The sequence below is a fragment of the Lissotriton helveticus genome, chromosome 1_1 (genome assembly GCF_964261635.1).
Source record: "Lissotriton helveticus chromosome 1_1, aLisHel1.1, whole genome shotgun sequence".
In the NCBI taxonomy this organism is placed as follows: domain Eukaryota; kingdom Metazoa; phylum Chordata; class Amphibia; order Caudata; family Salamandridae; genus Lissotriton; species Lissotriton helveticus.
This window is the reverse complement of record NC_136057.1, coordinates 1,442,564,644-1,442,576,988: the sequence shown is the minus strand read 5'-3', so window position 1 is coordinate 1,442,576,988 and position 12,345 is coordinate 1,442,564,644. Positions and strand designations below refer to the sequence as shown.

At 43.4% G+C, this 12,345-nt stretch overlaps 1 protein-coding gene across 1 annotated transcript; it reads right to left on the bottom strand.

The window, feature by feature from the left end:
• Positions 1-3,392: 3,392 nt before the first annotated feature.
• Positions 3,393-11,339, bottom strand: RLN3 (relaxin 3). The gene is made up of 2 exons (XM_078658224.1): positions 11,116-11,339; positions 3,393-3,828 (listed from the first exon to the last, which is right to left on the bottom strand). The coding sequence occupies exons 1-2, from the start codon at positions 11,288-11,290 to the stop codon at positions 3,530-3,532; spliced, it is 474 nt and encodes a 157-aa protein (XP_078514350.1). The 5' UTR covers positions 11,291-11,339; the 3' UTR covers positions 3,393-3,529.
• Positions 11,340-12,345: the final 1,006 nt, after the last annotated feature.

Sequence of the window (12,345 nt, the reverse complement as noted above, 5' to 3'; positions counted from 1 at the left end):
ACTTTCACCTGGTTTCCACCTCTCTCTCACCTTTTGCTTTCTCGCATATCTCACATGGCCTTTCTTCCCCACCTCCCTTTCTAAGGTGTCTCTTTATAACAAGCCTGGTTCACTTCACTCTGTCTCTTACATGTCTATCCCTCTTTGCCCTCTCTTTCAACTTTCTCGTATCTGTGTCGTTATCACCTGTCTCTTAATTGTATCTATCTCGTCAGTCTATAATCTCTCTTTCCCATTTGTCTACCCTCCCCGAACTCCCTCAGTTGTCTGTTTGTAGTCTGTCTCTTTTTAAAAAAAATCTCTTTCTCCCGCTCACTCTGAGCTGACTCTCACCAGAATGCATCTTTGCCACCTCTCTCTCACTGGCCTACATCACCTCCTCTCTGCATTAACCTTTCGCCTGTCTCCTGACTTTTTCATGCATGTCTCTGTGTCTCTGTTACCCCTTCACCTGTCTCAGATCTGGCATTCCTATATCTCTCTCACAACTGTCTTCTGTCTATCTCAGATCTGTATTCTTTCTCTCTCATACACAAACACATATGTGCCTTTTTTTGTCTTTCTGCCTCTCACCTGTTTCTTCGCAGTGTCCACTTTCTCTCTTCCATTCTTTCAGTTTTCCCTGGTCCTCTTTCCCTGGCCTCTTCTATATTTCCCTTTCCCGTTAGACAACCAGGGACAGCCAGACACAGAGAGACGCGTTTTTGCAAGTTTGTTACTTTTTGTTTTTCTGTATTTCTTGTACCATAATATACAGTCTGCAAAGTAATCTGAGGGGCAACTCAAAGGAGAGCCACTAGGTCATAAATGGTGTAAGACGGTAGCATATTTTACTAAACAGACAAATGTCCACATTCCTTGCAGGCAACAGAAAGTAAATAACCCTTAGAGAGCCCTGTTTAAGTTATGTTCCTTGCACTGCCTTTGATATCTTTGAGGCCAAGGATCGCAAAGGCATTGCCAGGGATTGCAAGGGGCAAGCCAGGAGTGACAGCGGGGACCCCTGACGACCTCTAAATTATGTCCTTGAAGATTGGCTGGCATCTCATTTTAGATACTACATAATATAGGGTAGGTAGCATTACACAGAAAGGTCAATTTGGTCCTGATGAAAGCCCAGTGATATTGTCACATATTGGGAAGGGCAGAAACATGTTGACCATTTAACAGAGATTAGGGAGGCGTCCTAACACTACCCATTCTCTTTTCAGCTTTTCAACTTGTATAATATGGAATTGGGCATGTGAGGAGTAACAACGCTGCAGTATGTATCCTATTCGATTGTTAATACAATTTCAAGCTTACCCTCGATCCTTCTCATATCCAAGAGACACTCACTCTCAACAAGAGCTCTGTGCTGGTGAAAGAGCACCTCTATGATGAAGCATGCTACTTAATGTGGGTGAGGGGTGTTCTCCATTTTTACAGAATGTTTCAGTGAGAGGGTTATAAAAAGCCACTTTAAGTAAAGAGTATTTCTTTACAAAAATAGCTTCCCTGCTTTGCTAGTCTTTAGGCTTCACCATGTGACCCTGTCCCCCAAGGGCAGAATGATTCAGGCCTGGATTACAGGACACTCATACATAATATGGGGAACAAGCATAAGCAAGTCCATTCAGTAAACAACTGGGCCAGACCGAAAGGTGGATATCTATGCACTGGCTGAGTGAACAGAGTATGAGGTAGGGCCAGTCTTTGCTGAAGTTAGCGGACATGTTCAGTGCCAAAAGGTAATGGTAGTCCTCTACTGGAAAATGGCCTGTCTCGGCTAAGGGAGATTAAGAGGTTATGGGCTAGTATGCCTTCAACTTGTACAGAGCTAGTTCACAAGAGGATGTGAAGAGGGTCGATCAAGCCAGATCATCGCTCACTAAATTTAACAGAGAAATTAGAGGTGTTTGTGCAGCTGCAGGTATACAGCAAGAAACAGCACACATTGCAGCTTGTGATTACAGCTTATTTCGAGAGGACAGAGGGGCATATTATCAAGGGGGGCGATAGGCACTTTTCGCCGGTTTAGCGGCCGAAGCGGCGAAAATCCTATCGCCCCATTATAAAGCTGTCACTAACAGCAGTTAGCGACAGCTTGAAGGCGATAGTGAGCGGTTTGGGTCCCGCTTTGCATGTCAGCGATATTTATCGCTAATGACATGCAAAGTGGGCGTACCCAAACCGTTAGCGACTGAAAGCAGTCGAAAACGTCGCTATCGCCAATTCACATGGCTGGCGTAGCGATGGAAATATTCCCGCTATCGCCAAAAACTAACGCCTGCTCTGACCAGTTCTTAGCCATGTTATCCAGTGGGAGGTGGATGACATGGCTAAGAGCATTTCGTCGCTAATGCGAGAATATCGCTATATTCTCAGCGATATTCTCGCATTACGCCGCTATCGCTGGATATTTTAGCGCAATGGAGAAAAACGTTGCTAATTGCATGTTTTCTCCGCTAAAATATCCAGCGATAGGCAGCGATAAAAAAAAAGTCGCTAAGCGCATTTAGCGATAAATTTCGCTAGTTGTTGGTAATATGCCCCAGAGTGCATTTGTTCTTCCTAGAAAATAAGCATTACTTAGGTGGAATAAGGGAAGATGTGGCACCAGTATTAGAGGAGACATTATCGCGGTAACTAATATAGGTTTGGGAATGGACTGAAGACACTATAGGAATGAGAAGCGGAAAACAACAGTGAGGGGAAAAGGGACATGGTAACAGGGGGCTAAGGAAAGGTGAATACATGTGACATTTAGAATGCGAGTTGCAGATATGGGGACTCGGCAAGCTGAGATGGATTTGGTTAGGGCAGTGTTATTGCTAGGATGCTTAAGTGGGGTGGTTATAGGAATGTCCTTTAGTGTTGGATTAAAGGCTGTAATATATGTATGGCTGTTTAGCAAATACCTAACCATTAAACAGCATTTCACACTTAACCCGTTTGCTGCTTCGAACGTTCAGCGCCAGTGCTGAACGTTCGAAGAAACGGGTGCGGCCGCGTCGGCCGTTGGACGTGCGCAGCACCAGGGAGGTAGCTCGCGCAACGTCCAACGGCCGACGGCAGCAGCGAAGGGGTTAACCATGCAACCGTGCTTGATACACCCCATCTCAGCCGAAACCCCAAAATAAAACATTGGTGAACAAGGGCAAGCTTTTGACAGATTTAAAGTCCCAGAAGATGGATCAAGAAAAGCTGGCAAGGCCGACAAATCTGATCTGGCTAACATTTTCAGTTATAAGCTAGACTGAATGGCATTGTCAATGCTTGTTTTACTCGATTGCTAATAAAGACAGACATTGAAGCCACCTGTATTTATCTGCTGAAAGGTACAATGGGATACAATAATTCCTTTGCTGAGAGAGACACAAACACACTTTGTTTACTGAAGTAGCCTTTTAATTCAGGGTTGTAAAGTGTTCAACACAAGACAACTTCAAATTCACAGCCAAGATATGAGTCCAAGGGATATACAGGCGGGAACCCGCATTTGCTTCCAGTGAAGACATGGGTCTACCCTAGGCCCAAACTCCGGATATCAACACAGGGAGCTGATATCACTTTTGCTGCATCCCCACTTGCAGCAGGTGTTGGACAAGCCCACAACAACATCACGTCCCCGACGCTCTGAGGGTCGCAGAGAGCCCAGTCCTTCGCCTGATACCCCGCCAGGCCCTTGACTCTGTCGCACTGAGCCAGTCAACAGCTCTCGCCAGGCCGGCAGACTTCCATAGTCACCCAGTTCTTTGTTAGAGAAGCCGGCCATGTTCCAGTCGATCGCTAGGCCTTCCTCGGACTCTGCGGTACCAGGGCCAGTGAGACCATCGAGAAGGTCCGCTAATGAGGGAAAGAGAGAAAGAAAAGCACATGTTGGGGTTCAGTACATATTGTACATATTCATTACATATATGGGTTCAGTAGTCTTCCATATTTAGCCCTAACAGGTAACAAGTATAAATGTAAAGTGATTTATATCATTCTGTGTCGTTACTGTGCCCCTCTAAGACACAAGTATTTGATATATGAGACCAAAAATGTGTTCCTCTCCACAACTGATATCCAACAGGAGATAAATAGGGGTCAATAGGTATAAATAACCTCTCGCTCCTATATTCATTCCTTCCATAAAGTAAATATCTGATTTCAAGGATGGTGTATCCTTTACTGAAGCCCTAGGTGCCAGATGAACAAAGTATTTTTTCAGTCCGTTTGCGACTGAAAGAATCCTTTTCTGAGGGCAATATGTATCAAGCATTTTTGCGTTCGCGAAATGTGCCAATTCTTAGAATCGGCCGGTTTGCGAAAGCAAAAAAATGCTTTTCACATGTATCAAACCCTATTTTGCGATTCGGTAACTTGTTACCAAATCGCAAAATGGGTTTGCGATTAGTATTTAAAGGGCGTGTTTAGGTCCTACCTTCCAAATACCAAACCGTAACAATACGTATGAGTTTTTTTGACCATGAATGCGATCGCAAAACATTCGCATTTTACCGCCAACTTCAAGTTGGTGGTAACCCATCCGCAAACAGAAGAGGTTCCCAAGAGACCCCTTCCCCTTCGTGAATGTATGCAAAAACTTTTTTGAGAGCAGGCAGTGGTCCCACGGACAACTGCCTGCTCTTAAAAATTAAAAGTGAACTATTCATTTTTTTTCTAAACGCAACCCGTTTTCCTTTAAGGAAAATGGGCTGCATTTTTAAAAAAAGATTGCTTTATTTAAAAGCAATCATGCAATCATGGACATGGTGGTCTGCTGACTCCAGCAGGCCAACATCCCCGTGATTTTAGCGATTCCTAGGGGGTCGCAAATTGCAACCTACGTCATTAATATTAATGAGGTAGGTCGATTTGTGACCCCCTATGAATCGCTATATGAAACTCTTGGAGTTTCATACATTTGTAATAGCGATTACCTAATTTTTATTCGCTGCAAATCGCTATTAGGTAATCGCTATTACAAATGTTGATACATGAGGCTCCAAGTGTACAAAATGCGATTCGGTAACTTATTACCAAATCGCATTTTGCATTTTGTTTTCTTTTTTAACACATCCGGTTTTCATTTAAGGAAACCAGGCTGTATTAAAAAAAAAAATTACTTTACTGATAAGCAATCACAGACATGGTGGTCTGCTGACCTCAGCAGGCCATCAGTCCCTGTGATAGCTGTGATCTCGAATGGGTCACAAACTGCGACCTACCTCATTAATATTCATGAGGCAGGTCAATTTGCGACCCACAAGGAGTCCCTAAATGAAACTCAAAAACTTTCATACATTAGGAATACTGATTTCCTAATTGCAATTCGGAGAGAATAGCAATTAGGAAATCGGTATTCCTAATGTTTGTCCATCTCGCCCTAAGAGAATGAAAAAGTGAAAGAGAGAGAAAGAGAGATTGATCTAAAGCATAACCTCTCCAGTCAAGAGCATTGTGTGAAAGAAGAGGGCATTGGATGAATACTGAGGCGTACATTGAACAAAAATCCAGTATCAGATATGGGGAATCAATAACATGCCATTGCTTAATCCCAGAGCTGCAAGGGAATAAATATTAGTTCTTGGGGATCAATAACACGCAGTCGCCTACACTGAGAGCCACCAGGCAATAATTATCAGTTCTTAGGGATCAATAACATGCTTTCTCCTACACTGAGTTACAGAACAAAAAAATCAAACATTGTGGATCAATAACATTTTGCATACGTATCCCCCCTAGAATATAAATATCCAATCTCGGTGATCAAGACGATATCGTCTCCTGTCCTGGAGCGATAATAATATGAGAGAGACACAGACTGACAAATAGGATTAAAAACATATCCTCCCTATCATATTTTGAGAGCTACCAGAACATATGAGGAAGAGAGACAATGTTAGATATTGGGGATCAATAGCGTGACGCCGGCAATGCTTAAGGCCACAACGAGCTATAAGAAACACAGCAAGAGTCTAAGACACCAGAGAGGAGAAAACTAAGAGATAGGAGCAAAGTGAGAGACTGACCTGTGACTGCTTCTAAAGACAAGCCACCAGATTATACATATATCCTGTTGAGGATCACCAAGAGGAGACAGGGAGGTGAGTACCGAAAGAGAAAGGGAAAAGTTAGAGAGGGAGGGAGCGAGAACAGGAGTGAGAAAGAGTGAGCGAGTGTGAGAGAAGAAAGCAAATATCAGAGATTTGTGATCAGTAGCCTGTCACTTTCTTTACTGACCCCATAATGGAGATGTCTAACAGATACTGTGACCAATAAGATGCCTTCTAGTACACAGAGACCATTGGGACCAATAAGAGATGTTGGTGATTAATGCCATCTCCTAAATTGAGAGCTTGGTGTCATTTTAGGTAATTTGGGGGGATCTGGTCAAAACATATTTGGCGGTCCCTGCTTAGAATAACTTTGTATTTTATTGCCCATTTTCTGCTAATCAAAACCCACATTATTCCAAACAATATTGAATTATACACTAAACTTTCCAAGACGGGTCATGCAGAAACAGTTGAAATTGAGATACAGAAAGACATGGGTGAGATATGTAAAAAGAGAGAATGTTCTCTTTCCCAGGAGGCCCTTTTGGGACATGGCGCCCTGGACTATTGCGCGCTTTACTCATGCCTTAAACCGCCTCTATTCAGAGCGTAACCAAGCAATCAATAACGTACTGCCTCCTATACTGAGGGCTGTCTTAAAGAGAGAGCCTGGGGTGGAGGGTGCTATGAAAATAGAAATCCGGAAAAAAGAAAGAGGAAAAAAGGAAAGAAAACATCAGATATTGGGGAGGAATAACATTCTAGATCTTACATTAGGAACTACCAGGAAATAAATATCAGCTATTTGTATAAATAATGTGCCAGTTCCTATGGTGAGGACACAAAGCATCATTAACACAACAGTGCAATGATTTCTAAATGAGCAGTATAACATAGCACTTAAAAATACAAAACACAAATGCAAAAAAAATGTCATCAATCCATCGCCGGTCTCTACCTCCAGTCACTGCAAATCTCCCTCAAAGCTGGACAAGTACCCCGAAAAAAAGACGGCATGTAAGAGACCGACTTATGTCAGGCCCAGCACAAATCACCATTTCTCAAACGCAATTAAATACTAAAAAACAGTACATTCAGTACCAATGGCAATTACAATAAAGGATATTTGAATTGTTTATTAATTGCAATGTTTACATTTAAAACTAGACAATTCCTAGTAGTTACATATATTGTATTAGCACCTATGGACAGTAAATTGAGCGCAGTGATGCCAGTTTGAAAGGAAACTATATCTGTTTAAAACAGTAAACCAATATATCTCCCTTTCAATATTGGAAACATTCTCACATCTCTCTGAAACACTCTGAAATAACCGAACACGTATAACATGGTGACCAATTAAACAAAGGCTTCATGCCAAGCGCGCAATATTTCAGTGAATACATTGAGAAATCACTCACATTATGGGGATTTAAAAAAAACTGCGAGAAAGGGTAGACAAGTCACTATTGTCGCATGAAGCTCTAGGCTGGCTCCTTATTTCCTTAAAATCCCAAAAGGGTGGCCCCAGATCTCACTAAAATTAGCAAAGGGTCGAGGTCTCCCTGTAATGATGATAAATCATTAACCCAAATCCCTGTGAAATGCCTATACAGGACCCCAAAATCCCCTGGAAATAGGATAAATGACCACAGATATCATTAACATGGACCGAAAAGTTGAGGATGGAAGACAGTCCCCTCGGTTTTCTATTTGACCCCCAACCCTCCCAGCACAAATGCACTTAGCGATGTTTGATTTATATACACGAGGTGACAGAGACGCCTCGTCGGATGCATTTAAATCCACCATGCACTGGAGGGAGTGGGTTGAACTTTTGAGGGTTGATTTGAAACTTGCATTCAGTAGATGCAGTGGTTGTAAGAAAAACTGAAAGAAAAAAGAATGTACTTACTGAAAGTGCAAATTAAAAATTAAAATATTAAAAGCATTACATAAATAAATCCACAGAGGATTCAGCACTCTCTCTTCCCAACACACAGATAAACAATTCCCCACTCGTATGCCTATGCAGACATACAATGGGACATACCGGCATACAGAAACATTCAAATAACTTTCAAACATGCTACCTCACACAAAAAGAGACCAGCGACACACAGACATACTGGACAGATGCACAGAAGCATGTACTGGCACTAAATGCAGGCACACCTTCACATTATTTCTCATACTCCCACCGCACACCGACAATTCTATAAATGTATGCACCGACCTACACACAACCTGAGGCAAACATACCCATGCACCAACACATAAATACACACATCACCAATCAAGTTTCAAATATCACACAATTATAACAGACTGACGTAGTTACACCCACCTTAATTATACTCCCACTACTCGATACATGGCAACATTTTAGATGAAAGGGGGAGTTTAAAAAAAAATCAGTAGAATGTATTTCTCCTATTTACTTTTATTGAGGCCTGAATCAGGTTTATTGCCATGTATGGGATTTGCAACTGCTGCTGCAGGATCGGATAGAGCAATGCAAATATTCATTTCTTTTAATTACCTGTTAGGAGCACAGAGAAGCGCTGTCCCAAGCAGAGAGCGGAAAAAAATGTGCATTGGCCTGCATACGTAGGTTACTGGCAGTATGTACTCAGAGTCACACAAGATCAGTCCCTGAGGGCAGAAGCCCTCCAAGGGATCGGGCATTTGCAAGCAGGAATCAGGAGGCAGGAGACTAGCCTTCAAATCAGTAGACTTGCGCCTGAATCGGGAGGGTTAGCATGCATGCTACTGCACACCTTACGATACCTGAGTGCAGCCTCTTCTGTCGCATGCTTGCCTGCCTCACTCCCTACTATATTTCTTCTAACTGTCAACACCTCTCCTCATAAATCACAACCTCTCCTTTTGTGTAACCATTCCTTGCAATCAAACAGGGAAACAGTGTTTAAAATGCTGTCAGAACAACGCAGTGCCATTACAACGCAGGAACTATGACAAACGCGTCTTTACCACACGTTCCATTACAACGCAAGTCATTACAAAGACTTGCTTTAGGGAACTCGGGGCCCGATGTAGGTAGGCATTTACCGGTCGTTAACGGCCGAATTCGGCCGTTACCGACCGGTAAATGCCTTTTCCAATGTAGGGGGCATGTATTTACAGATTCTGTATTTTTACCGAATCTGTATTTACCGAAACGGTAAAATTACTGAATTGGTAAATACAGACTCGGTAAAAATACCGAATCGTTAAATGCAGATGTAGGTGGCGCTTTAAACAGTGCCACAGGCCCCTCAGAATTCGTTATTTACCATGTAATACTATTGCATGGTAAATAACGAATTCAGGTGTACATGCACATCTGTGCATGTACACCTGTGCCATGTGACACACAGACATGCCCTTAGGGCATGTATGTGTGCCACATGGCACACAAGCCTGACATTGGGGTGCTACAGGGTGTCAAAGTGACACCCCGTTCCCCCTGGCAGGATTCGGTATTTACCGATTCGGTAATTACCGAATCGGTATTTGCCATTGATTCCTATGGGCTTCAAGGCCCGTAGGAATCAATGGCAAATACTGATTCGGTATTTAACGAATCGTTAATACCGAATAATACAGATTTGGTAATTTAAAAAGAAAAATTGCCTACATCTGCCTACTTCAAATTTACCTACTCTTAAATACCGAATCGGTATGATTCGGTATTTAAGAGTAGGTAAATCGAAATTACCTACATCGGGCCCTCAGTGTTGGATTTTAAATCCAACACCTTTCCTACTGTTGCCAAGACTGGAGTTGGAATAGTAAAATATACCATTCCAAACTCCAGCACTTCCCTAAAACAAGTCATTGTAACAACTTGCGTTGTAATGGAATGCGTGGTAATGACGCATTTGTTGTATATCCCGCAAAGGCATGCATTGTAAACGCATGCATGAAAATGTGGCCTATTTAATCAAACAATATCTAACACCCTCTAGTCCAGACTTCTCCAACTAGTAGCTCGTGAGCTACTGGTAACTCTCAAACTAGCTGCAAGTAGCTCTCCTGTGTGCAGCCCAATTCATTACATTAGCATATTTTGCATTGCTGAATGAATATATGTATATCAAAATTCAAAAGCATGTATATAAGATGAGAATGTGTGCATTTTCAGAACACATAATTGGCAGTTTGTCTAAGATGGTTGAATTTCCAGTTGAATTTCCAATTCAACAATTGCAACCATTCAGTTGATTACCAATAAACATGTTATTTCAGAGCCAAAATACTCTATGGGGTAAATTAGCACTTTACAAATACACGTTATATTTAATGCTGATATTTGAGTGATAAATTATGCGGCATTGAGGAAACTTATTATTTACTAGCATGAGGTGGCCACTAATGTCATCTTGTTTGATGTGGTCACTATTACAAAACTAATAATAGTAGTAGCTCGGGCTGATATTTTTTTTACTTTATTAGCTCTTGTTATAGAAAAGGTTGCAGACCTCTGCCTAGTCTGTCTACTCCCCACCAGTGCTTAATATGAGTCATGGCTGCTGGTGGGGGCTACCAGCACTCATTTTTGGGGGCCTGTACGTATTTTCCCTCGTCAGATACTGACCCCAATCAAGACCGGAAAAAATACACAAAGTGAAAAGACGGAGAAATGAAACGATTGAAAAAAAGATACAAAGGGTGAAACCAGGGACCAGCAAGAGCGAGATAAAGGGGCTGTGGTGTCTAGCAGTGGATTAAAGAGGCCTGAGGTGAATTCAAGTCTGCAAAGCCTTGGAATTCCAGGCACCAATTTTAATAGCACCGCCAGAGCAGAGCTTTGGGCACCTGCACTTAATCTTTTACAAATTAAGCACTGCACAGACCCTCCTTGATTGAACTAACACTAATGAAGACCAGTAACTCTAGCCACAAAATAAATTAAGAAAATGCATGGAACAGTTTACTGAGCGGACAAGACGAATTCCAATAAGCAAAAATAACGAATAACCACAAACCTTGGATTCCGGAGTAGCGTGCTACCTGCCATAAAGTGCTTCAATGGCTGGCCATGATGGGTAGTAAGTGCTATATAAATGCAAATAAAATACACTACCTGTCATCATGCCCCCAGATCTCCTCCATCTGGAACCGCCACAGGTGAAGATGACGGCGCGGATAAACTCCCTCCCACAAAGCTTCACGCCGTAGGGAGGGTTCCGGACTTCGGCTTCCACACCCTGCTCTCCAGCCAGCAACCAGAGGGCTGCCACCAGCAGGAACTTGTGCATGGTGTGGGTCGGAGGTTTGTTTGTGCCGCTGTTCACCTGCCCGTGTGCCTTCTACACTGCGGTTCAGTGCTGCGGTCAGTGGTGCCCTACTTCGCCTTCCTTTACTAGACCTTTTATAGAGTCCACAACTTTCCAAAGGTGCGCTCTCTCTCCATCTCCTAGTGGGCTTTCGTCACTTCATGCGTCAGAAGGGACAGTAGATAACAGGCGCCACACGACCTTTCAGGTACCACAACGTGACCTTTCAGGTTTTTCTAACCTTTTGGCTGCGCACTGATAATTATACATTGGTTGAGACAACGTTCCATCTACGGAGAACATCTCACAAAAGTGTCCCCCCCACAAACTCCCCCCTCTTCTCATGCAGGTGACTAGCCTCCATTCCTTATCCTGGACCTGCACATCGAAGGCACGCAAGATAAAGGGCGGCCATGACCTTTAATATTTAAGACTGCTAATGTATTCCTGTTGATAATTGAGACAATACCCGCGGCCATGTCCTTAAAACTCGCGCTTCCCACAAAAGTGCGCCTCCCGCAGCATAACTCTCCCCTCGATGGCTTCCGTAGCCTGGCGCACCGAAGGCGCTGCAGATAACGTGATCTCTCAGGCCTAGACGTGCTAATGTATTCCTTTGGATAATGAAACAATGGCCGCGTCCCCTTCTTCCGCGCCATCTTGACATGTTGATATTTCTGACCGCCGGCGTGGCTGAGCTGCTCGGGCCTACTCGAGGCCGGCAATTATCGGGGGCTGGAGATAACCTTTCGGCGCCGCGGCTGGTGCTACGCAAGCGCTGCCCTTCTTCCGCTGAGAAGCAAAGGGACTTTACTCTGGTACTCTGACAGGAAGTGAAGTCTATGGTTTGAGAAGGGGGGCACAGACGTGCCAAGGGCTGAGGTAGAGACGTGGGGGTGCACACCTCAACTTCCCAGAGAAGGACTCGCACAAGACTAGAACATAGGCAAACATGCCTATAGACCCGATCCAGCCGCCAGACTCCCGATTTTGGCTTTATTTTAGCTGTTTCCCTCCCGAAATTCCGTCTGCCTCAA